The sequence below is a fragment of the Aulonocara sp. 'chitande type north' Nkhata Bay genome, linkage group LG13, assembly GCF_057382095.1.
Source record: "Aulonocara sp. 'chitande type north' Nkhata Bay isolate Kocher_YH1m ecotype deep benthic linkage group LG13, A_spYH_male_GT1.1, whole genome shotgun sequence".
Classification (NCBI taxonomy): Eukaryota; Metazoa; Chordata; class Actinopteri; order Cichliformes; family Cichlidae; genus Aulonocara; species Aulonocara sp. 'chitande type north' Nkhata Bay.
Window position 1 is genome coordinate 14,393,814 of NC_141356.1, and position 24,493 is coordinate 14,418,306.

General features: G+C 39.7%; 1 protein-coding gene across 4 annotated transcripts in view; it reads left to right on the forward strand.

Moving 5' to 3' along the window:
• Nucleotides 1-24,493, forward strand: part of epas1b (endothelial PAS domain protein 1b) — a 48,918-nt gene continuing 24,425 nt past the window's right edge. For 2 of the 4 annotated variants that reach the window (XM_086258793.1, XM_086258794.1), the window contains exons 1-2: nucleotides 1-404; nucleotides 22,096-22,286. In XM_086258793.1, the coding sequence (XP_086114919.1) occupies nucleotides 379-404; nucleotides 22,096-22,286 (217 nt within the window). In that variant the 5' untranslated portion in view covers nucleotides 1-378. The remainder of the gene's footprint in view (nucleotides 405-22,095; nucleotides 22,287-24,493) is intronic. The other 2 variants (XR_015124398.1, XM_086258792.1) reach the window with 1 other exon arrangement.

Consider the following 24,493-nt stretch of genomic DNA (forward strand, 5'->3'; position numbering starts at 1 on the left):
GCCTCAGGTCAGAGGCAGAGCAGCTCTGGGAGTTTGCATATCAGCAAGCGAAGAAAAGTTTTGACAAGCGGACCTGCGGGCGGCTTCTGTCAGCAGCAGCAGCTCAGCGTTCAGCCTGTGTGGAGTCTTTTCTCAGCGGGTGAGAGGTTGTACAATCCTCGGCAGTGTTCTGAGACTGTACGGCCCCAATCCCCCAGCTCAATCACCGCCAGCCTGGACTAACTGAACGCTTCACAGGTTTAATGACTTCATCTGTCAGCGGGCTCCTTGTGACCTGCGCACTTCGGTCTTAAACCTGCTTTTTTTTAAATATAATTTTGTTTTAACTCTAAAGTTGGACTTTACTCAAGACTGTCGTGGAAACAGCATTGCGAAAATATGACAGCCGAAAAGGAGAAAAAGAGGTAAGAGATACTGGATTCACTCCTCTCCTTCAGCCTCTCTGCGGTTTTAATTGCCTTCCGCTTGGATGTGACTTTATTAATTCGCGGATTTAATAACAGAGGCTGTTTATTTAGTGCAGAAATTGCCTGACAGTTGGCTGCTGTGGCACAGAGAGGGACCTGTTGCTGCAGTGCTGCATGTGACTTGGCCTAGCTTTGCGCTCTCTGCTTGTTTGGAAGGCAGCGACAGGCGGTGGTTTCACACAGCTTTAATCTTAGCATTGCATTAATTCTGATGCACCGGGGCTGGAAGGCAAGTGGCCGGTTTAGCCTGTAACTGAACCGAGCGTTTGTTTTGGAAATGAGCTGATTTGGGTTTCACTGCGAGAAGCCGCAGTCACATTGAATTGTGCATATTTTAAAACCCCGAATGAACTTTAAAGGACTTTAAAATACTTTCTAAATATATTCAAATTTGAAATTTAATACAATTTCTGATCTGCTTCTCGCTCATTCTAAGGTTAAACCCCACTACTGACTAATTTCCACATTAAGTGGTCCTGTAAACAAACCATTAACTTTTAAAAAAGGATGTGTGTAAATACCTCTATGCACAACACTTGTAATCTTTTTAAATGGAAGTTATGAAGTTTCATATGAAGAAAAATTTTCTTGCATAATTAAACCCACATAAAACACTTTGATCCTGCACACAGGATGCAGAGCAGACACAGAGAAGGCTCAACTTGCATGCGAAGTAGCAGCTTACTATAGAAAGGTGCATGTCATTATGAATGTATAAATATTAACAAGATCTACATGGACTTTTGAACAAGTGGTAACAAGAAGAAAAAAAAAAGACACCACACTTTTTTTTTCCTTTTTTTTTTTTTTTAAGTAAGGCAGCACTTTCTGGAGAGAATCCAAGCTCTTAACCTTTAACCTCCTTTTAACAGAAGCTGGGCATCAGTAAAGGATAATCAGTCATTACAGCAGATATCAGACTGCCTGATCAGGAAAGTTCTAGACCTGCAGATATATTGCAGTACCTTGCTCTTGCTCTAACCACCTGATGTTTAGCCAAAATCTCAAAAACTGATATTTGGCGGCATGACTGGCAGCATTCATAGAGCTGTGACATCTTTTTTTTTTCTTAACTTAGTCATATCACACAGCATGATAATCTTGTCCTGTAACTAGTCAAACAGGAGATAATTGTGCATGTTTTATCTAGGTCAGTGTATCCCAGCATTGATCTGACCAGTGAAGTTGTTTATAATTTGGCTCTAATTATGTATTGTAATATTTCAGGTTTCTTCAGTTTCCCTGGCTTTATTCCCTTTTTTCTGGTTGTTAATTGTTCATCAGTAGCCATGAAGCCTCAGGCTTAGTAATAATGCTTTACTCGTCTCAGCCTGTCTTGGTTTGTGTGGTCACAACAGGCCAGTTAGCTTTAACATCTTACCTGTGGGAAATTCTAAATTAGGTTTCCTGGTTGATTCCTGGTGAGAGCGTGAAACGATGCTCAACTTAATATTTAATTAAGAGATTCCCAGAGATTTTCTGCAAATTAATCTTTCACACTACCTGGAGAAGAAAACTGATTTCAACCAGTGCAGCTGTTTTCACTTGACACCTGCTTGTATGTCCTGTGCACCTCGGACTCTTTTCTCTGACTCTTGTCTGTCAGATCAAGCGTAAAGGTGAACAAAGCAGGGGACTAAGGCAGGATAACTGTGCCAGGGGTGAAAACATTCAGAGAAAGAGGGAGAAAATGACTTGGGGAGATGGAAAGTGAGATGAGTATAGGGCATTTCCTCTGACTGGTCAACGCCTCTGTGCTCCCACTGAAGACCTATCGGCCATTTTAGGGAAAAGGATCTCTGCAAGTGTGTCTCTGTCAGGCTGCACATGAAAAGCGTGTGTGTGTGTAAGTGTGTGAGAGTTCACTGGTGTTTGTCCTCTCGCTGGTGTGCTCTGTGTGTGTTTGTCTTTGTGTCACACAGTAGTATGTTGTCACTGCTGCTGCCTGGAAGTCATAATTGGTTTGATAAGTTTTGATTCATGACAGCTGCCAGTGTTTATTTGAGATCCGGTGTCTCTCACTGGTTTTATTAATAATAATCATGTGGATGTGATGAACTGACTTCTTGTCCGGCAGGTACATATTTTCTGTATCCTGATACACAAAAAGATTTCAGAAGATTTTCATCACAGAGTCACTGATTTTTCTTTATATGTTGGTGTGCGTGTCTATTTTAAAGCTACAGCTGGAACGTTTTTGATTGTTTTTTTTGCTTATTGTTTTGTAAAAGCCCAACATGTTCATGGAAGAAGGAAAAATGAACTGTCAGATATCTGCAAATGGAGAAAATAATAAGTGTTTTTTAATAACTGATTAATCGTTTATGTTTCTGCAGTTGGAACTTTAAAGGCAAATATTCAAAAATTTGATGGGTAACTGAAAGTTAAAAAAGAAAATGCACAAATCAGCAAACAGACTTGATGAGGGGGAAAAGTAGTGATTTCACACTGTAGTTGAACCCTCTTGTCTCCTACATGTACTATCTTGGATCTTTTGGATCAAGCTTCCACCTTATGCGGGCTTTGCCTTTTTTTTTTTTTTTTTTTTTTTTTTTTTTTTTGCTTGGAAGATGTTTTGTCAGAGAGAAAATGCATTCCCCCTTGAAGCAAAACTGAGAATGCAGTAAAGCAAAATTGGAGGAAACGGGGTACTTTTTAGGTTTTTCTACATTGCCATTACGAGTTTCGGCAAGTTAAAGCAGTCGCACAAGTTCTTAGAAAAACAGAAAAAACGTAATCAGATAAATCAGTTAATAAGAAAAAAAAAAAAAAAAGTTCAAACTAAAGGCACAAATAAATTCAGGATAGCCTCTCAGGAGTACCTTTTCACAAGAGCCCGAAAAGAGGAGCCCGAAAATGTTACAAGAGCCTTGAACTGGGTGAAAAACATCTGATAAAGTCTGTGTGCGTAAGGCCAGCTTTGTGTCTTGTCATCCACTGAGTCAACGCTGATTTGAACTGACACTGCAATCTTTTCTGAGTCTTGATGATATTAGTTGCTGGTAGAGTTACCACACCTTTCTGATTTGGAGCAAAGAAACACTTCCTGAGTTTGTATAAGCAGCCAGCAGTGCTCCCAAAACCCCAAAATGTCCTCCAGGCAAGCTGAAATTCCCAAAATAACAATGACTGCAAGGGTGTCGGCCGTACATCAGTGGGAAAGTAAAGCTCTCTCTTATTTTTGAATTGCATCTCATATTTTGTGTTATCAATAATATAAACATAATTTTCTTGCGACAATAATTTGGATTTTGTTACTTGTTGAGTTGCGATGACGATTATTACAACGCTGTAAGTCCAAGTCACCTGATCTGTTATATTCTTATGTCTGCGCCACGTTCACATCGTGAACTTTTCCTGTTATGTTAGTGTGACTACTATAATCGGCAATAAGTTCAAAATGTTCTCCATCATTTAAGCCAAAAAAATCTTCACTGTATTGCTTTGTAGCTTTCTTTTATTCATTTCTTAGACCCGAGTGTTTACATTGCTCAACTGGATTCACAAGTAATGTTACATTACTAGTATTTTTCTTGTTATGTATAACAGTGGTTGACATAGTGTACACTTGTATGTTTACTTTGGTTTGTAACAACTTCAGAAAGCCGTTACCACAACCTGACTCCGTAACACACCAGCAGTGTTTGTCACGCTACTGAATACATTGAATAGCTTCTTTTCTTTTCTCCTTTTTTTTTTTTTTTTTTTTTTTTTTACATGTTGGTCTACTGATACCAGAAATAAGTTGTGGGCTTGTGAGGAACTCCTCTCGCTTCTTTCAGCATGTGATCCCATTGGAAACAATGCTCAAAGGTCAGAGTCCAGGGCAGCTGCCAGGCAGATATACATTACATGACTGCTGAGCGATTCGGGTGTATTTTCTGTCTCTTTGGAGGACATTTTACCGTTATCATAGTTGTTGGGGGTGTAGCTGTATATTCTAGCAATAACAAAATGGGCCAATTTAAATTGTGGATGTTAAAAAAATATATTAAGAACCTTATCATAGCAGTTTCTAGGTATAAAACTTTTGCATTTATTGAGGAGATGATTTGGTTTTAATTCTAGGAGGAAAAACAACTAGTAGCCATGTGCATGTTAAGTCATCTTAACAAGAACCAAATTTTATGGTGTCTTTGAGGTGTTTATATGACAGCTGTGGGGTTCTTTTTCTTCTAATCTCCACACCAAAACATAGCTGAATGAATTTAAGACCTTTAATGACTTTGAGTTTAGTTTCTCTTAATGACTGTTTTATAGGAGATGGTACATACTAAGCTGTCTGTCTGTAACCTTTCACTCACTCCAAAGACTCAACGGGAAAATGTCTGAAAAGTTTTTCTTTTTGAGGGAATATATGCTGAGCTAGAATCACTTTATTTTATGGACCGCATGTAGCCCAGTTTAAACCTCAGACCAGTTGAACTGTAATAACTTAAAAAGAAATGCCTCCAAATTTTCCCTTTGTTTGTTTTAAGAGGTACATATGGAAAACATTGACATTTAATGAACCATCCATTTATAAAATATATGGGCCGGCTCAAATGACTTTGTAAAAACAAGTGTCATTTAAACAACTTATCGTAAATCAAAGAAGCAGATCGTCACAGCGGCCACAGGTCGTGTTTGTTTTTTCCTGTCAGGAGGCTGAAAAACTTCTGGTTTGGACGAAATTAACAAGCAACAGTTTTATGATTTGCTCCAAGTATAACCTGCAACTTGATTATTAGAGTAATATATAATGAAAAGTGTAAAATGCAGTTTTGATGCAGTGGGCTGGACTCACCTTTTGGTGATCTGACATCAGGCAGTGTTAATGCTTGCTGAATAATTCTGGCAGCTTGTTTGAGCTGTCAGTGCTGCAGTGCTTTTAAGCTAGAACTGCTCACATTCATCATATTGGTCATGTTGAACCTTATCCTGAGTGGTGTTGGTGCTGTGGAGCGAGTAGTTTAAAAGCCTGATTTGTGGTTTTAATGATCTCCTAAACACACCAGTTTGGCAACATATTCTTGCTGTTGTTACATCTTTGTGTCCTGCTTTCTTATGCTCATCCACGGGAAGGAGAGGGGAGGGTGAGGGAGGTGAGCAAGTTGCCAAAGATAAGACAGAGAGCACACAAAAGGGAGGACAGAAATAATCAAGTGGATGCAAAGGTGATTATAGATGAGCGTAAATCAATGAGGCATTTAAAGACCAATGAGTAAAGTGCAGAAGGAGCAGCTGTGGCGTTGCGTCAGATTACAGAAGCCCGTCAACTCAGTGCCTCCCATCCTCGCAGTGCTGCACAGTGGGCTGAGGGCTTGGTTGGCACAGAGCCTTCGTGCCTCTTTTGTGTGCTAACCTCGGGCAAACCCGGTCTCCCGACCCAAACATCACCCCACTTACAGAAGGCGTGCAACCTGCCCGCTGCAAGACAGAGGAGTGAAAGGAAAGACGGAGAGGGTGAAGCCCAAATGCTTAAAATTGGAGCTTGTTTGTTGTATTCAGAGATGGGAAGTGATTAAGTACATTAACTCAAGTAGAGTGCTTTAGTGAGGTTTGAAACTCTAAATCCTCAGTTCTTTAAAATAATTCATATTGGGAACAATATGTCTAAAATCTATCTTCCTTACTGCCCAGTCTAAAGAAGGAAAGCTTTACCTTTCCTTTTTTTTGGTTCTTTTTAAGTTGTGTTGGGATTTCCCAAAACGGTTTTCCCGGAGTGTGACAAAGCTGGAAACGTGACCTTAAATAATACTACCGGTAATGTTACACTTTTGGTTTGATGACTTACAAGAAGCGCCTCTTAACAACTCGCAATGATTCCCAGACCTCGACTGAACTTTGTCTTCAATATCAAGTATGGGCAGAATTTATTGCTTCCCTTAAGAAGGGGGTGGAGGGGAGGGGATGCTACAGTATGAGCTGCTCGCTGGCTCTGCCATTATGAGTTATTTTCAGTTAGAATCTCAATAAACAAACAAAAGCTTGGTACCAGCAGCAACATTAGAAGACACTTCAGTCTGTTTGTCAGTTTTTGAGTCTCTGTGGTTAGGAATGTGTCCATTTATTTTGAGAGTCCACTGTTTGTGTTTGTCAAGCTCTTATTCAGTGTTTTACTCTGGGTAAACAATTTGAGAGGAAGATGAGGACCGAAACAATAGAGGCCAAACAAAAAGAGAGACTAAAGCGAGGTAGAGCAAGTGAAAGATTGAGTGGGGAGAGAGAGAGGCTTGGGGTTATTAAGTAGCAAAGTGATACAGACACAGCTACGCTACATTTGCCAGCTGTGTGACTCGTGTGGTTTACCGTGAGTGATTCTTTCTGGGTGAACGGTTTTAAGCGAGCCCGCTGCTTCTCCTGCTGCTGCTTACGGACAGCGGTGGACTTGAAGCTTTAGAAGCATGTGTGGATTCAGAAAGAGGCAGCTGGCCAACAGCTATTTAACACATCAGCGCTGAGAGCACTTACAGAGCAGGAAGGACAGAATTTACAAGTTAATAAAAGTGCATGTCAGTGATTGTTACTTTCCAGCAACAGGTGTGGATTTATTTCATTTTTTCTATACAGTGCTGTGAATTGAGTGGGAATGCCTGTGAACAGAGTGCTTGTTTTACTTTGTTGCTTTTTACTGAACATGATCTTATTGACACAAGCTGTTTTTACACATGAGCCATGGAAAATGCTGGGAGAATCAGTTCTGAATTATCTGAAGGTTTCTCTTTCTCACATGTATCACGCCGCAGGGGATGGTTTGTGTCAGACGTGTTCTCACTACTGGAAGCGCGCTGGTTTGGTTTAGCAGAGGGAGCTGCCTGAGTAAAGGAGGACAATGATGAGCACTCACCTGCTGTGAATTCACTGGACAGCTTTAAAAAAAAAAAAACGGTGTTGTTCCCTCGTTGGAACAATCAGCATGACACAGCCTTGGTAAAAGGGAACTGGCTGTTTTTTATTTATTTTTTAAATGATTAAAAATGAGTTTCTTTTCTTTATAAGTACTCAGACTGTTGGAACGGTTGTTGTTTTTGGCTATCATAACCATTAGTTAAATGAGAAAACTCATCAACCATAATTAGACATAAAACGATCAACTATCTTATCTGCAGGTTTTTAGTGTTGGGGAATTTTTCACAAACACTCTGAGTGTTTAAACAAATTAGATTGCACTTCTTTCTGTAATTAAACTGTAAGTTTCTTCAGCTAGAGATGCAGTCTGTGAGTGAGTGCACCAACGAGCTGTAAATATCAAGCATTAAATAAAGAAAGAATGTTTCTGTTTTCAATGGCAAAAAGAGCTCAAAAGTGAGTGTGTGCAATAAACAAACTGGTAAACCTGAGACCCTGCTAACTGCTGAGGGCCCTGGTCAGCCGTACGTACAGTCCAGCGTCCCATTTGGCCATCAGACCCTTGCGCAGTGAGGGGGAAACAGCAGGGGAGGCGAGAAGTCGGTCTGGGAAACCTCTCTATATCTTTCCATTGTTATTTTTATCTCATTCATTCTCACCCGCCTACGCTACCTCCTCCTGTCTTTAACCTCTTTCTTTTTTGCTTTTCGCTCGTATCACATTGTCTCACATTTATTCTGGACACCCGACAGCGCTGTTTACCCCGCTCACTTTGTTGTTGTTGCCACGGCCTCCCCACCACACTTCTGTTCTTTGCCTCTTCTGCTTCACCACATTCTCCTCTTTTTCAGAACTGTGTCTCCTTGCCATTTCCTTTTTCCCGTCCGCCAGCTCCCCTTCTTCCTTTTCCTCTGCTACCAAATTGGCTGAGATCCACGATCCCCTGTATGTCACCTGGCTGAGCTCCATCTCCCTGTAGACTTCCCGTTTCACCTCAAGAGTGACTGTGAAATGTTTGCTCTTCAAAGTCAGAAGCTGGACATAGAAAGTTGTGTGCAGAAGGGATTTTGCTTTATTTACCAATTTCTGAAACTCATCGTAACTAACTGTAGCCACATTTTCCTTAACTTTAAAGATGCCCTGTGGAGTTTTATTGTAAACATATTTGCATTTCCCACAAAAAACACAAGTAAAAAGTCCATGTAGCAAGAAGTCAGGGTGGAAGGAAATGTCAGCAAAACAGGGAATTTTAAAAAGGGACCGCTGTTGTTCTATTTCACACCGAAACATCTGCTTGACCGCAATCATTCCATATCCGCAGCCTTGTTTCTGTTATTGTAACCAATGATAAAGTTCCCTTAACTTCAACAGAAGAGTCATTTTAACCGCACTGCATAAAGACTGGATTCATGCTCCTTAAACACAGTGCAGCTGCATAAACTTTTACATTTATATGTATTCAAGTGTTCATGTTGAAGACTTGTACGTATGCATCTACAATTTCACCTCAAACTTGCTCTTAGAGGAAAACCTCACCCTGTAAAGTGACCCGAGTTTCATGTTGGGGGGGTCATCAGTGCTGATGAGAGCTATATTTCCAGTTAAGACTCTTATCCCACATTTCCACATTAACCAGTTTATGCACCAATCATCTTCCAGGATCAGGACATCAATATAGAGTTCTACTGCCATGTCCACAGGTGTCTAAGATTTGGTGTATCATTGTATGTGAGCAGGTGCAGTGGAAAAACGGTCTTCAGTCACCACCCACATCCATTGTGCAGATTTGCATGTCAGAACAGAACGTATGTGCACAAAGAGATGGCCTCATAGGGAGATCGGCCTAATAGAAATCAGATTAGATTATTTCTTTTTATGGGGATTTTTTGATCACACCTCATGCACTCATTAAAAGCAAACACAGAAAAAGCCTCCACATGCTCCCTCGTGCTTCACTGTTCTGGAGCTTTAGAGCGCATTCACAAATTTAGAAGTCCAGACACCGTCCTCTTAGTCTGGAATACAATGCACTTTAGCAAAAGTCACTTTGTAGTGCTCTGTAAGATTGTATATATTTTTTTTAATTTCACAGTGGAGTTTATGCTGTTTTAAAAAAAATAAATAAATAAAAAATTCAGGAAACTTGTATATCTCTCCAGAACTACAGTTGTCATTATTTCACTTTTGTCATTTGAAAAGTTTTTGTGTTGAAAGAGATTACTGTTCCCTTTTGTTTCCCCCTCCTGTGTGTTAAAAGCTTTTTCCTTGAATGTCCTTTTCAGCTCTCTCGACACTTTTACTGTTCAAGGTGAATTTGCAAAACGGGACCGGAGGTCAAGAGCCGATAACCAGGACGGAACAGTAAATCAGGGCTTGTTTTTGACCTTCACCTGGTGCATTTTTTTTCTGCCAGAAAAACATTTTGCAAACACTTAAAAATGCCCCAAAATGAGTTTCGCAGCTTTTGAAGTCGAGTAACCTTGACTTGACAACTATGTCAGAAACTTGAGTGAAAGCAATAATAAAGTGAAAACCAGTAACACACTCACATTCCTCCTGTAATCCTGTCACTGTAATCCCGCTGTAGTCAGTCCTCTGTTCATTGGGTTTGCGTTTAAAAACATGCAAAGTAAAGACAGTCTGTTTTCTCCTTACGTTCTCTTTTTAATCATCTCTTTATCTTTCTTCAGAAACTTTGAGTAATGAAACAGTTTTATCATTGCTAGGAACTGGATTTTCTTCAGTTTTTCCATGCGAGACCCTTAAACCACAAATACTACAGATTTACCCACCAAAGCTTCTCTCAGGTGCCATCTGTATCTGCCCCACCACATTAACTGAGTCAGCAGTCAGCTCATCCCTTTTCATCTGTAGTTATAATAAGAAAATGGACCGCGTCCCAAACTTTTTAGTGCTCTACTGATTTAAGTGTTTAGGTTATTGATTGCTGTTGTTGTAAATGTGTTGGTTCTACAGAGCCATGAACAAGACTCCTGTAGCAGTTAATCACTTCAGGTCGGCTGTTATCTCATCAGGGGGCAATAATTCAGATCACATGGGGAAAAACTTTGTTCATCATGACTAAGGGTGCTGTTTTTTCCCCCCAACAGTACTGATTTTTTTTAAATATTTATTTATATAATAACACTTAAATTCCAATAAAGTACAGGAAACTTTAACAGTGCACTTACTCTCATGTACAACAGCAGTTTCTTACTGTAAAATAGTACAATTCACTGTGTAAAATGACATTGTTGACATAGTTATTGTGATTATATAGAACACTAATTAAAACATAAATTAGGTCTTGGAGAATCTGGATACAGTAACAATGACAATGATAATAAAAAAGACAGCAACAAAATAACCCATTCATTTTAAAATTTAAAACTTTTTTTTTTTTTAACTTTCTCTGATGAGCTGAAATAAATGATTTTGAACTCACCATGTAAATCTTTTTACTTTTAGTTTGCCTTCTCTATCTAAATGTTTAGATTTGTGCCATTCAGCTCATTTGGTATTCTCAGCGGGGTTTCTAGTCTGGTCAGCTGACCTCCCTCACACCACCTGTGGCCTCCCTCTCTTTCGCCTTTTCCCTTTCTCCATCCCCTCTGTGCTTCTTTCAATCAGCCAGTCTATCCCAACCATCAGCGTGCTGTGGGCGGGTTTGTTTGTGCCAGAGTGACTCTGTGTGTGTGTGTGTGTGTGTGTGTGTGTGTGTGTGCGCGCGCTGCTCTCTTTCATGGACTATCGGAATCATCAGCAATCTCCTGCATCGTTCTTCCCTTGATTGAGGCGAAGTCGGGGCCCCTGTCTGGGATAGCTGTTTGTTCGCCCGTGTGTCTGTGTGTGTGCGCATGCACACACAGACAAATGCCTGTTTGGCTGTGTTTCCAGAACTTGATGTTCCTTAGGATCACAGATTAGTCAGTACTGTATTGTTGCTCTGTGTTTGTTCGGCGAGGCGCCACAACTACAGGAAGACCCACTGTAAGCAAGGAAAGGTGTGTGTGTGTGTGTGTGTGTGTGTCTGCTAAGTTGTTTGTGTGTGCATTATGGGTGTGGGTAGGCCTTTTCTGACTCTAGACCACCTTTATCGTGGAAAGCAGCATGTTTTCCATAAGCACAATCTAAAAATATCCAAACAGACTTCAACATTCTTTAAAGTACACTTAAAAAAATAAGTGCCAATATGCCTGTGTGAGACTTTAGTGTGTATTCTCCCTTTTGCCCGGGGAAATAAATGACTAAGAAATAATGATGATAGTAGTAGTAGTATTCTTGTTTTGTAACATTCCTCCAAAGACTACTTCATCAGTTATAGTTTTAGTAACACACTAAAAAAAATACTTGGTTACTTTTAAATCTATTAGTCTCCCTCTTCTGATTGATCAACATAATATATTTTTGTTTTTTTAAACAAAGATTAATTATTCATCGTTAAATAATGAAAATTTAATTTTAAAATCAGAACTAATATGTGTGTGTGTGTGTGTGTATGTATATATTAATTATATAAATATTTTTTTTCTTTTTCTTTTTTTTATTTTAAATTCAGACCAAAGACAGACATGTAAACGGCGTACTTTTCAGCAAAGCTGCGCACAACAAGACTTCATCTAGTTCACACTTCATCTAGTTTTAGTGGAATTGATAGCGATCTTCATACAGCTGTACTGATCTTTAAAGAAGAGGTGAAGGAATGGTACAAAAGTTCAAGCCTCAGAGTCAACGAAATCTGTCGATCTGTACTCGGCGAGAGTGATGGAAATGACAACAAACTGATTAGAACAGTTTTAGTTACTGGGCAAAAGAGCAAATGGTCCATGAAGCACACTCGCATGCGCACACAAACTCACGTGCACACTCTTGCTCGCACTAACACAGCCTGACACCTGCTCTGGTTACAGGATCTGTTTCCTATAAGCACCTTTTGGCTTGTTATCACAACAATCACAGCAGGAGTCAGGACCTGTTTTCTGGGCATTTGTGTTCGTGTGTTTATGGGGCTGCTTGTTGAACAACCTGAAGATTCAATCCAGAACTTGAATAACAAACTCGTAGATTAGTGTCTCTTCAGTTAACAGCACCTGCATGTTGTAGTTTCTGGTGTCAACAGAAAGACACATCTCCCAGACAGCAGGAATATATTTATATGTATGTATATTTCAGTTTAAGTAAAGATTTGGGAGGTTAAATGGTACCAATATGCAGGGCTGGACTGGGACAAAAAATCAGCCCGGGCATTTTGACCAGAGACCGGCCCACCAAAAATGTGACGTCATTAGGGGTAAAACCGCAAAGGATTCTGGGAACTCGTGGCAAGAGGTACTAGCGCATGCAGGCTTTCAATTGAACTCAGTTACACAGCGATAAAAAGAAACACAAAAATAGCCGGTATTTGCCAAAAACTGATTGCTCGTATTTAAATTGCTATAAGTAACTTGTTGGGCTATAATATGTGAAACATATGCCAAATGCATCCCTCATGGATGACATAAAGTCATCTCTCCATCTCCATCTCTCTCTCCTGCTCTTTTATTTCTCTCTCTGCTGCTCTTCTGTCTCCTCTGTCACAGACTTCTCCACTTTTGATGATAAATCAGCCTGGTGCAACATGTAAGGATTGGCACAATTTGTTAAGATTTTGAGGAGTTTGAGAAACTAACCTTAAGCATAAAATAAAATTTACTATCAGTAACTTCATAGCACCCGCCCAGCAGTATATAAACTCCGTCATGCTAGCTAGTATGCAGTACCAGTTATTCTAAGCGCCTGTAAAAAGTCAGCACAACTTAAACAAACTACAACTAAACTTGGTTTATATCTGACACAGATAGACAGCAGGTCATAACTTCTTACCTGAAGTTCAGTTCCTCTGCCACTATGACCGGCGGCCGCCTCGGGTCTCTCCTCCTCTTGCCTCCCCTTTCCCTTATCCACCTTTTTTATTTTTGTTGTTGTGTCTTTACATAAGTCATGAATCATAAACCTGCAATGAGCTCGTGTCTTTTAAACTCGGCTTACTCAGATTAAAGGCTTTTGTGGAATTCTTTTCGCCTGCTGTTGATGCGTTTAATTCCAGCTGTATCTGTTTGCATCTTTTAAGTGATGGAAACCTCGGCCTTGTTGTAATAACACACCATTACATTATGTCCAAAGAATGGGCATTGATGTTCTGTGTAAGTAAAAATTAAGAAATAAATGTGTAACGAGATGAAAGTTTTCCATTCTTAAATGGAAGATTTGCCTTAAATTTTTTTTTTAATTAAAAAAAGGAGTTGTTTTTTTTTTTTTTTTTTAAAGCTTAATTTCACTTGGAGCGTCACATTTGCTGAAATGATCCTTTAAATCAAATCTCTGTCGCAGGAAACCTTAAAACCTCCTTCCAAAGATACAAAAATAAATCTTTAAGCACCTAAAAATAAGAATTGGACAGATTCAATTAAATGTTAACGTGTGTGTGTGTGTGTGTGTGTGTGTGTGTGTGTGTGTGTGTGTGTGTGTGAGAGAGATTGTTATGCTTATTACTGTACATGAATCTACATAAGATTGTCATACGTTAGTGCATGAGATATGATGCAGTGTCAGATCACCCTGAACACCACGCTCTCTATCTGTTCATGTTTGAATGCAGATCTGAACAGATGAAGCTTTGTGCTGTGCAGACAGAGAGGGCTGCAGGGGAAAACTGTATTAACGGCCTCATTACTGCCAGCAGAGAGGGGAACAGACACAATATGTCCGAGAGCAGCAGCGGCAGCAGCTCTGCCCTCTTTGTTTTTGTTCCGATTAGGCCTGAAAATAATCTCGCGACTGGGCAACATGTGAGTGTGCGTGCACATGTTCCTCCTTACGCTCCAGGCTGCAGGCGTCCAATGGCAAGTTTATCGCAGCGAGAGTACCAAAAGTGATTGAAAAAAGCTTGCGGGTAAGGGGGAGAAAAATAATGAATGAGGACCGAGGGTGTGGACTGTTGTACCACATTCAGATTTCAGGTTTGCTTTCCAAGTAGCAACGCTTCAGGTTGAAAAACATCTGGCTCTGCTGCATTGTTCGATTCCGAAGCTGCCTGTCGGGTGAGCTCATAATTCTGATTGATGCTTGTAAAACGATTTGAGAGCCAAGTGAAAGTTCTAAACATGACTTACACATAATTAGAGCAGCAAATTTGGTCATTTGAAGTCTATTCAATAAAAGCAAGTGTGGATCTGTTGGATGACAAATTACTGCCAGAGCCAAATGATTTATAGATTTTTTTTTTTTTTTTTTTTTAAAAACCATTAAAAGTCATTTTAAAAATACACAAGTTAATTTCACAAATCAAAATAGACGTGATTTGTATTCTACTATTCTTATTTCACTGTGATTAATTTTATTTCCTCCACTGTTTTGATTAGTGTTACGCTGCTGTCAGTTAAAGTAATGACTTCTTCTGCTGTTTTGTGTGTCGAGGGGAGGAGGGTAAATTGAAGAAGCTGCTTTCTTATCTGTGTATGAACAATGTGCAAACAGAGTAGGATAAGCGGCCTGCATGTGAAAACGCTCCCCTGCTCTGCAACGAGTTTGACGTCATTATTTTGCAATGTGAGTGAAACAGAAAATATGCTGAGACGGATTTAAAAGAATTGGCTCAACTGGTATTCGGAATGACAATGTGACAAAGATAATTGGCGCTTCCCAGCAAGTGTTGCATCTGAACACAACACAGAGTACTGGTGAGTGTGCGAGGCTGACGAGTTGCATAAAATGACGTCTGCTTCAGTGGCGCCGACTTGACCACAACTTCCAGTTAAGTCACAACTACTGCAAGCAAACAAAGGAAAGTTGATGGCCTTGCAGGTATGAAAATACCTCAGTATGAAGGTTGGCTTTTCCAGGGACTGAGTATCTCTGAGTGGTATCTGCTGCTAAAGTACTATTTCCATCTTCAGCCTTTCAACCACAATTAGTATTGTCACATTCAGGGCTCTACATTCAGTGTGAGTCAGGCTGATGTTGCTCTCTGCCTCTCGTGTTCGTGTACCTTTTGCATGTACCTGAGCATGTGACTGGCTGTGGTTTAGAGTGACAGTCTCACTTCTCTCGCAGAGGTTAGAGAGGAGAAACAGACGAAACCAAATCATCTGTTCCATCACAAACGCAACACAAACAGAAATCCTTTTGGAGCTACTCATACCACGTTTGCGTGAGTTCTTGATGATTAAAATAGCTGGTGACCCGCATCTCCCCCCTCTCAGCTTTGGTTGCAACTCTCGTAGGCCTTTTTAAAAGCAGCTTTTGGATGTGCCAATGAATCGGAGCAGAACAAAGAATGTTATCTCCGCGTTTTACATCATTTTATGGCAAGAATAGAAGTTGGAGCTGAAACTTGTGGGATGTTTTCATTTCAGAAGCTTTAACAAACAGATTCATGTTTTGGCCTGAGGTGAGTGAGTGTGCTGTTTTGGGTTTTTCTTTTAGGTGTGTTTCAGCTTTCAAAATAGTATTTATGACTGCAGCACTGACGGATCATCATTGTCAGCTTGCTGGAGGTCACCTTGCTGTACATGTATGTGTACCTATATATTGTGGTTGTGAGTTTAGTGTGTCATTCTGAAGTGGCAGAAACTTGTGGTATGTTGGTTTGTGGTATGTTTAACCTTTGGCTTGTTTGCTTTAGTGTGCGTAGCCCAAGGTTAAAAGATGAGGCCCTGCCAGTAGGAGCTGAGAGGGTGGCGCAAATGGTATAATGTCCTTTAGTAGCCCTTTTAATGTGTTTTTCATGTTTGATCCAACTTTTCGGGATGAGCTGAGAGTCTGAGGAGGGCAGCGACTGGCTGATCGTACAGAATTTTCCACATGGCTTGATTGCATGAACTCTGTACCCTCTGCAGCCAGACTGTCTTCTCAAATATGCGTCTGTATCGAGCAGCAACTACCAACTATCTTTTTTCCTTTTTTATGCAGCATCTCAAACTGTATCAAAACAAGACAAAACATACAAAATGCAGCAATGCAAAGGCAAGTCTGAGCAGGTACTGTAGGCCGAAGACTTTCTTTTTAAATAAATGTATCAGATCAGGAGTCCTGCATGAGTAGGGTGCAAAGTCTAAGAGCTGGGGTTAACCCTAAAAAGAGATGGAGCAAACAGGAAAGACTCCATTTACCTCCATTTACCAATCTGGGTCAATATCTAAGCCACTTCAAGTTTGCGCAGTAACTTTCAATGTCCAGAAATCAGGCTTCAGAAGAGGAAACTTCCTGTCTCACTCAAGTGAGGCAATTCCACACAAGAACTTGAGATAGTATTGAGTAAATTTGGTTGGCAAATTGTCCAATATGGCCCTCTCTCTTAAGACGAGACATTCCACTTGATGTATTTTTACTACTGGAACAACAATTCGCTCAGGACTCAGACGCCACATTGTAAAACACTTTAAGCATTTATAGAGTTCAGTAGGAGTGCTTTATGGTCTGAAATGGATGTGATGCATTTGTGTCAATACTGTCATAAATGCATTGTGCTTTAACCCGAGCCATGATTGCAAACTTAGTCACGTAGTTTTACTGCCTAAATATATTCAAAGAATGACATAAGGGAAGGTAAAAAAAAACCCATATACATATATAATAAACGTAAGTGGAAAATAATTGAATATGAGGTATCTGACAAGACTCTTTTCTTCTAGAAACGGCATTACTTGATTACCAGCATTGGTTTTGTTTGATTTGAGTCACTGAAGCACAAGATGAAATAAATCTGTCAGACCAGATTTATCTTTTACTGCAGGTCAAAGTGAACACATTTTCTGCAGTAAATCGTTGTGGGAACGATTTGAGGAATGAAGGAAAGAAGGTAGGAAGAAGAAAAATACTGGAAATTTTTTTTAAGTTTTACTTGAGTAGATGCACCTGACCTCTAACCTCTGGTATGCACATGCACGCGCAGGTGGGTGCGTGTGTTTGCGTGCACGTTTGTGAATATGAGCGAGGGGTCAGTGAGTACATCGGAAGGCTGCAATGCCCTGGTGAAGCGCTGTGACTCCCATTGTTTTCTGTACTGAAATAGTCTGCTGGGATCTTCAGCAACAATGGCCCTGGACAATCAAAGAGTGGCACACACACACACACACACACAAAGACAAAAGAACACACATTCACACATCAAGGAGCTAGTTGAAGTTTGCTCTCTCAGTTGGCTTGATTGAGTGGAAGCAGTCTGCTGTCTGCTGGCTCATCAGTAATGAGACTTTGAGTGACTGACAGTCGGGGTTAATGAGTTTAAACCTCAGAGACGAGCAGGGAGACGCACTGATGGGACATAACACTCAATGAGATAAGATAATGGTGCTTCTGTGCTCTGCCTTTCCTGTTAATTGTATGCTATCTTGTCCTTAATGTGTGTTTGCATGTTGGATTTTCTAGTTTGTGCGCTTTGTGGACTCCAGATTTTGGCTGCAGGGAAAAGTTTAATTTTGTAATGCGAACCACTGAAAACGCTCTTGCTTTATGTTTAAGTAAAAGAGATGATTTGGTCCTGTTTTTGTTTAAAAAAAAAAAAAATGTTTTTAAAAATCTTGTCTGTTAAAAGGAGGGGATTTGTCTCTGGAGCATAAACAGATATAAGGAATTAACATTATGGTCATTTAACAGAAGTGCAAATCAAATCAGAAATACTATAAATTTATGTTATAAACTTTCTAGAATTTTGTTTTAGTTAAATTATTTTATTTTTTGTAACTTATGATTATTTACTTTTGGCAGTTTTTGCTCTCCATAGAAACGATGTTGTGACAAAATAATTCTGATAATAGAAAATAAAATGCCAATTTACCCTTTTTATTTCTACTTTGATTTTGGATATATATTTTCAGAACATTTATTTACATAAATTGATAAATGTACATCATAGCGATCTTATGTTAATGCACAAGCATTTATGTCTTGTAGTCTCCAGTGGGAAGGTCATGAACACATTCAGCACCTGTTGAGTATTATCATAACTTAGTTTTTCTGAAGTATCCCTTCATTGCAGCACAACAAAAGCCACTTTTGGCAGTACACTTAATCACAAAGGGTCATGACGGTGAGCAACTCCACATCTTTGATTTGGCAGATTTTTTTTTTTAATTTTTTTTTAAATAATTTTTTTTACCCTGGATGCCCTTCCTGAGGTAAAGGGATATGTGCCATCGAGCCAGGGCTCATGGAAATGTGAAAACCACTCAATACACATGCAAAGGTAGCAAGTGTTTTTCACCAAGAGTCATCTAAAGTATCTTAAATAAAGTGTAAGCTGAATATTGGAAACCAGTAATATATTGAAATCTACAAGAGTCAGTAAAAACACTTTAAGCCCCACAGTGTCCTAAAACAGCAGTGATCCCACCCCCATCAGAGTTCCTTCACCGAGACTGTAAATCTGATCCAAGTGGTGATAAAATGTCCTCTTATATGTACTTTCCGCTGTATGGAATAATGTAAACGCGTCCAGAACACACACGACTGCCATTTTTCCTGGCATTTAGCTGCTGTGTTGTGTAAAGCATCGGTATGCACAACGGTTGAATGGTTCAATGTACACTTTCTATATGGGCATGCAGGACGTTTTCTGTTGTTCGACCTTGTCATAGCAAGAAAACACTTCTATAGTCGTCTCACTTGGTTCAGTATTTCATCAGGTGTTTAATTTGGCACTTTATTCTCTTATCTCAGTGGGTTGTAAGTCTCCGCTTCAGAAGAGATCTTTTACGGTGTGAAGGCATCTGGCTTCTTTACCTTTTAACCTTGGTGCCAAAATATTTGTTTCTTCTGCACTGTTACATTTTCTTTCTGGCCCTGCATGTTGCAGTTCTGCCACAGATGTGATCAAGTCTGATAAACCACATCGTGTCACCACTGACAGAGGGCATGTGAAGTTCAGCAGAGCTTCACCTCGCCTGTTGTGGTTTGTAAAGTTATCTTTTCCGTAGAGGCTGCTCACAGATCTGAGGGTAAAAAAGCTTTTTGTTCACAGCACTTTTTTTTTTTTTTTTTTTAACTTAACCTGTTTTTGGCTCTTGTTAAAGAACAAAATGCTCAATTTAAATCTGTATGAGAAAGGTCCCACTTAATTGTATCGGAACTTTTATTTTAGTTTTTTCTTTTCTGCATTTTAGGATGGAGATTGTAAAAATGTTTCTGTCTTGTTACTCAAGAAATTTTAAAGTGAATTTTGTTACTTAAAAAAATGAATTAAATGCTGTTTTACCTGAGAATTGATATCCCAGAGCCAAGCTAATACACTTTTATGAACTTAAGGTGCAGATACCTGCTTTTTAATGCCCAAATAAAGTACTACACCACCAGAACTGGAGCCAAGACTTTATAGATGGGTATTTATACAATAAACTACAATAAACTAGCAAAAGAGAGTATAACTTTTAAGCCTTAAAAATGTTTTAACGAATAAATTAGAAAAACAAAAAAGTCCTCCAAGTAATTCTGAACAGCTATACAGATGAAAACTGATTTTTGTAACAGACTCTAAATAATATGAAAGTCTATGACAATTGTCTCTTTTGGAGTAATCCCCAGGTGGTTGAGTGAGAAACTGCAGTAACTGCAAAAAAAACACATATTGGTCACTGTCTTATTTATAGTCACACCTGTTGCATAATCATGCTGTTCCTGTCCAGGTATTTCAGCAGAGGTGATTCAGTGGATTTAAATGGAGCATGATGAGTCTGCTATTATGATGTTACCACAGTTTTCTTATTCCATCCGGCAGCATTCTTCTGTCAGTTTCTTCCCCTGCTGCTGTTGCTTTGCAGCTTTTTCATATAAATCTGAACCCTGTTGCGCAACCTTACCAGTCCCATGTTGTGCAGACGGTATCCAGTGACTAAGAGTTGAATTTGAGCATACGAGGGAGCCCAGATAAAGCCAAACTCCACGTGTGATGTCCTAATATGGATTGTTGTGCTGATGTCTTGGATCAGCGATTAAACTAGGACTGTTTGCCTATTTGAGCTTTCACGTCCAAATCTGATGCATTTCTTTTTCAGAGCCTGGAGCCAAAAAAAAGAAACCATATCCATGGAAAATTACCCAGAGTTCTGCTTGCTGACATAATTTGGCCCGCTCTTGTGTAGGCTTTGTTGGCGGCATTTTTGCTATAGCTTGACCGCCATGAAAAGATTTTCAGATTGCAATTTGATTGTTGAAGTAAACGCTTTTATCTTGGAACCTCGGTGCTGTGAGCAAAAGCTCTCTCCCTCAAACAACAAATGCATTAACCAGAGGAAATTAAAATAATCACCTGCCTACACGTCTTTAACCAGGTTTCCAATTTAAATTTTATTTTTAAAGACCAATTTACATCTATTAAAACCCATTTTCCTCGCATGGAACACAGACTCCAAACACGCTGTATAATCCTCCTGTTGGCAAAGTTCAAATTGAATTTTGCTCAATAGGTTTCACTAAATCCAAATACGAATGAGAAAGTTGAACAAAAATATGCATGAAAGTGGACACAGGAGGTGAATGAGTTACCAGTGGGATGGTTATTTTTAAGATATTGTAATTGTTCTTTTAACATCAAGAGGAAAAGGTTGAGAAAAGCCAGTCTTTAGTTGGTTAGGGACTGAATTTTAGTGAGTATTCAAATCAGAAGCCAGGATGAACATCTTTTATAACAAGTTTAATGCATTTTTTTCCACATTTCACTTTTCTCATAAAAGGATCTTTTGATCATTTTTGAAGTGTGCTGTTTCAGCGAGTACATATGTGTGTTTTTCATAGATATACAGTGTTTGTGTTAGTGACCTGGTGACTGATCTCTTCATGCAGGAAGTGAAGGAAATGGTGTCGCGTCATAAGAAGTTATTGTTTTCTTATCTCTAAATACATCTTTTTTGTGTTCCTTCTGTAGTTCTGCCTTGCAGTGTCTTTACTCGTTATACAAGTTATTTCTTTCCATTACACGGAAACTGTTTCTGCAACTTAAACCAGCCTGACTGCCAACTGCTGAACTGAACTGGCTTTCTGCATCTCAAACAGGGACGTCCCCTTCTGTACTGACAGACACTGATAGGCTTTGAAGCGATACCAAAAGCAGGAGCTGCTGGGGTGTATGTTTCTGTGTATGATGATCAATAACTGGTGTCAAGCTCACACAAAGTGAAATTCAGGTTCAATCGTAGTCCTTTAAGAAGCAAGTCAAGCAATTTTTGAATACTGAATATGTTTGCGTAACTTTATCAAAAAAGTGAATTCATGTGTGTTGGGTTGCAAAAACAAAGGCAGCGCAATAACATTTCTGCAGCTCTATTTGTTGTCTCATTGATGTGAATTTCTGATATTGCTGATATTTCAACATGGCCCAGTTTGTTTCTGATGTGGAAATATGTAAGTCCTAGTTTTTCAGGGGGAAAAAAACAAAAGAGCAATTATTGTACCTCAGGGCTGCAGAAAAGCTTTATAAACCAACCACTTCTTTGTATTTATACTGAATGATGCATTGTATTCGAACTTGTGAGCGAACCCCCTTTGAAACGGGCACATTTGGTGCTTGTCGAATCACATGGGGATTTATGAGATTGGTTTCTTTATGCTGTGGTGTGCCCGCAGCAAGGTCGAGTAGGAAATTTTAAAGACCCCAGACAGTGAGTGCATTCATGGAAGATTAACTGCTGAATGATACAGAAGAACCTGAAATATAATTATTAACGAAGACCGACTGTCTCATTAAGCCAACCGACTTCCAGAGTAACCGTATGATTATGTGTCATTGTTCATGTTTAAATGACCATTTGTCTGTTTTGTGGCGCAGGAGCAGCTCAGAGAGACGTAAGGAGAAGTCTCGCGATGCAGCGCGCTGCAGGCGCAGCAAAGAGACGGAGGTGTTCTACGAGCTGGCCCACCAGCTGCCTTTATCCCACAGCGTCAGCGCTCACCTGGACAAGGCATCCATCATGAGGCTCGCTATCAGCTTCCTCCGTACACGCAAGCTGCTCGCCATAAGTACGAACGTTACACCACAGGCAGATACACACAGACTCACACAAATATGCACATGGGTGACAAACTAAAGGGAGAAATTGAGACTCCTGACTTGGTTTCAGTTATGAACATAGTCATAGGCATATGCATGTCCATAGCATGTCTTTTATCCTCCTCTCACCCCAACCGGTCGCTGCAGATGGCCCCGCCCCTCCCTGAACCTGGTTCTGCTGGAGGTTTCTTCCTGTTAAAAGCAAGTTTTTCCTTCCCACTGTTGCCAAAGTGCTTGTTCATTGTTGGAATTTTCTCTGTATGTATTATTGTAGGATCTACCTTACAATATAAAGCACCTTGAGGCAACTTTTGTTGCCACCAATGCTGTGATTGGTCTTTGCTGTCAAATATGTACGATTTTGGTCCTTCAGACAGGACTCCCTACCTCTAGGAGAACAGAATGAACTTGGGAGAATTGGCCATCCCTTCAGTAGAGTTCTTAGTGTGTCAATACCAAGGTGCTCTGAAGATGTGCTGTTCTTACAGCACATCAGCTCTTTACCAAGCCCATATGTATTTTTTTCCTTTAATTTTTCACACACCTCTAAATGCAAATCGGTGCAAGCTTCCGTGCAGTGAATCTTAATTCGTTACACAAAGGAGAAAAAATTCAAACGGCACACCACCTCCCTCCAGCAGCTTCTTTGACGTGTGATCACAGATTTGCGTCGGCACGTTCGTGTGTGTGTCTGTTGCTATGTCGAGTTGTCCAGTAAAGCAGGAAAGTATTTGCTGGCGTCTTTCTTTGCACTTCTCCTCCTTCCTCTCGTCTTAGTTAAAATTAGAAGCCGAGGAAGCTTAACAAAGAATCAGACCTATTGTTCTGGAATTCCTCCACTGCGTCCGTGTCTCGAAGTGAGATCAGAGAACCACAAAATTTAACAACCAACGTCAATTGTCAGCACTGCAGCTTGTTAAAAAATGTTTATTTTTCCTTAATAGAGCTAGAAAACTTGAGTTCACACAGGGGAGGAGGCGGTAAAGTGAGGTTTTAACCTTTGACACCTGTATGCTGGTAAACTTCCCCACGATATCTTTAAAGTCAAAGCTGTTTGTGTATAGATGAGCAATATTCATGTTGTCGCTGATTTAAATGACTGTCTTTGTTTTTGGTTTTTGTTTTATTGACTGTGTCATTATAACACACGGAGGAGAAAAAAAATGTTGGCATGTAATTTAAATAATTCCCATCATTCACACTTTGTGAGCTGACCTGATTTATAATTTCTTTAAAACCATTTTTATAGCAATTAATAAAAGCTGTCAGCTCTACGACACCATAGTAATAAAACACAGGAAAGCACTGTGATTAATGCCATACCTTAGACTTATCTGTAAATCTTTAGACTGCCATTAGTCTATTCTTATGTAACTTTTGATTTTTCTATTTATTGCTCTTTATTTATGATTGACTACTTTCATTGTTCGCAGAGGAAATAGCCATGCATTCAACCAGTGCTTCCTTAAACAACAATGATGACTACTTCCCATTTCTTCTTTGTAGACTATCATTAATCAGAGCATTTATGTGTCGTTTCTTTATTCATTTAGCATCTCAAGTAGGATTTTTAGCGCACAAATTACACAAATGAAATCGATGCTTGATAAAGATGTGGAATATGGGCTGCGTTTCCACTAAAAAAAGAACAATTAATCAGGGTGTTTTACAAAGATTAAAAAAAAAAAAAAAGCAATCCAGCAGCACATTCGTTAAAGGGTTAGTTAACCACAAAAAGAGATAAAAATGCAAATGGTTTCAGTTTCAAATTCCAAGATTTTGAGACATCCACCTGTAAAACATCTGCCTCTATCCAAACACAATGGTAGCTACTGAAACTTTCTCAAAGCACTCAAAAGCAGGGTTCAAAAGTCATTTGGGTGATACAACCAATTTAGGGTAATTAACATTTCCTGAAATTCCAGTAGCGGTTGTCAGACGTGCTCGCATAGATAAAGAAGTGTTAAAGGGGGGGAGTATGTATGAGATGTATGTAAAGGAGAGGTTAACAAGTGCGAACGAGAGGAGGAGGAAGAGGCGTGCACGGGGAGGAGCTGTAAAGGTAATGAGGGTAGGAAAGCAGCGGGTGAGAGGGGAGGAGAGCACAAGGAGATCCGTGAGATGCAGCTGCAGATACAGCATTATCAGGCCGGTCTGATTGCTCCGTGATGGAAGG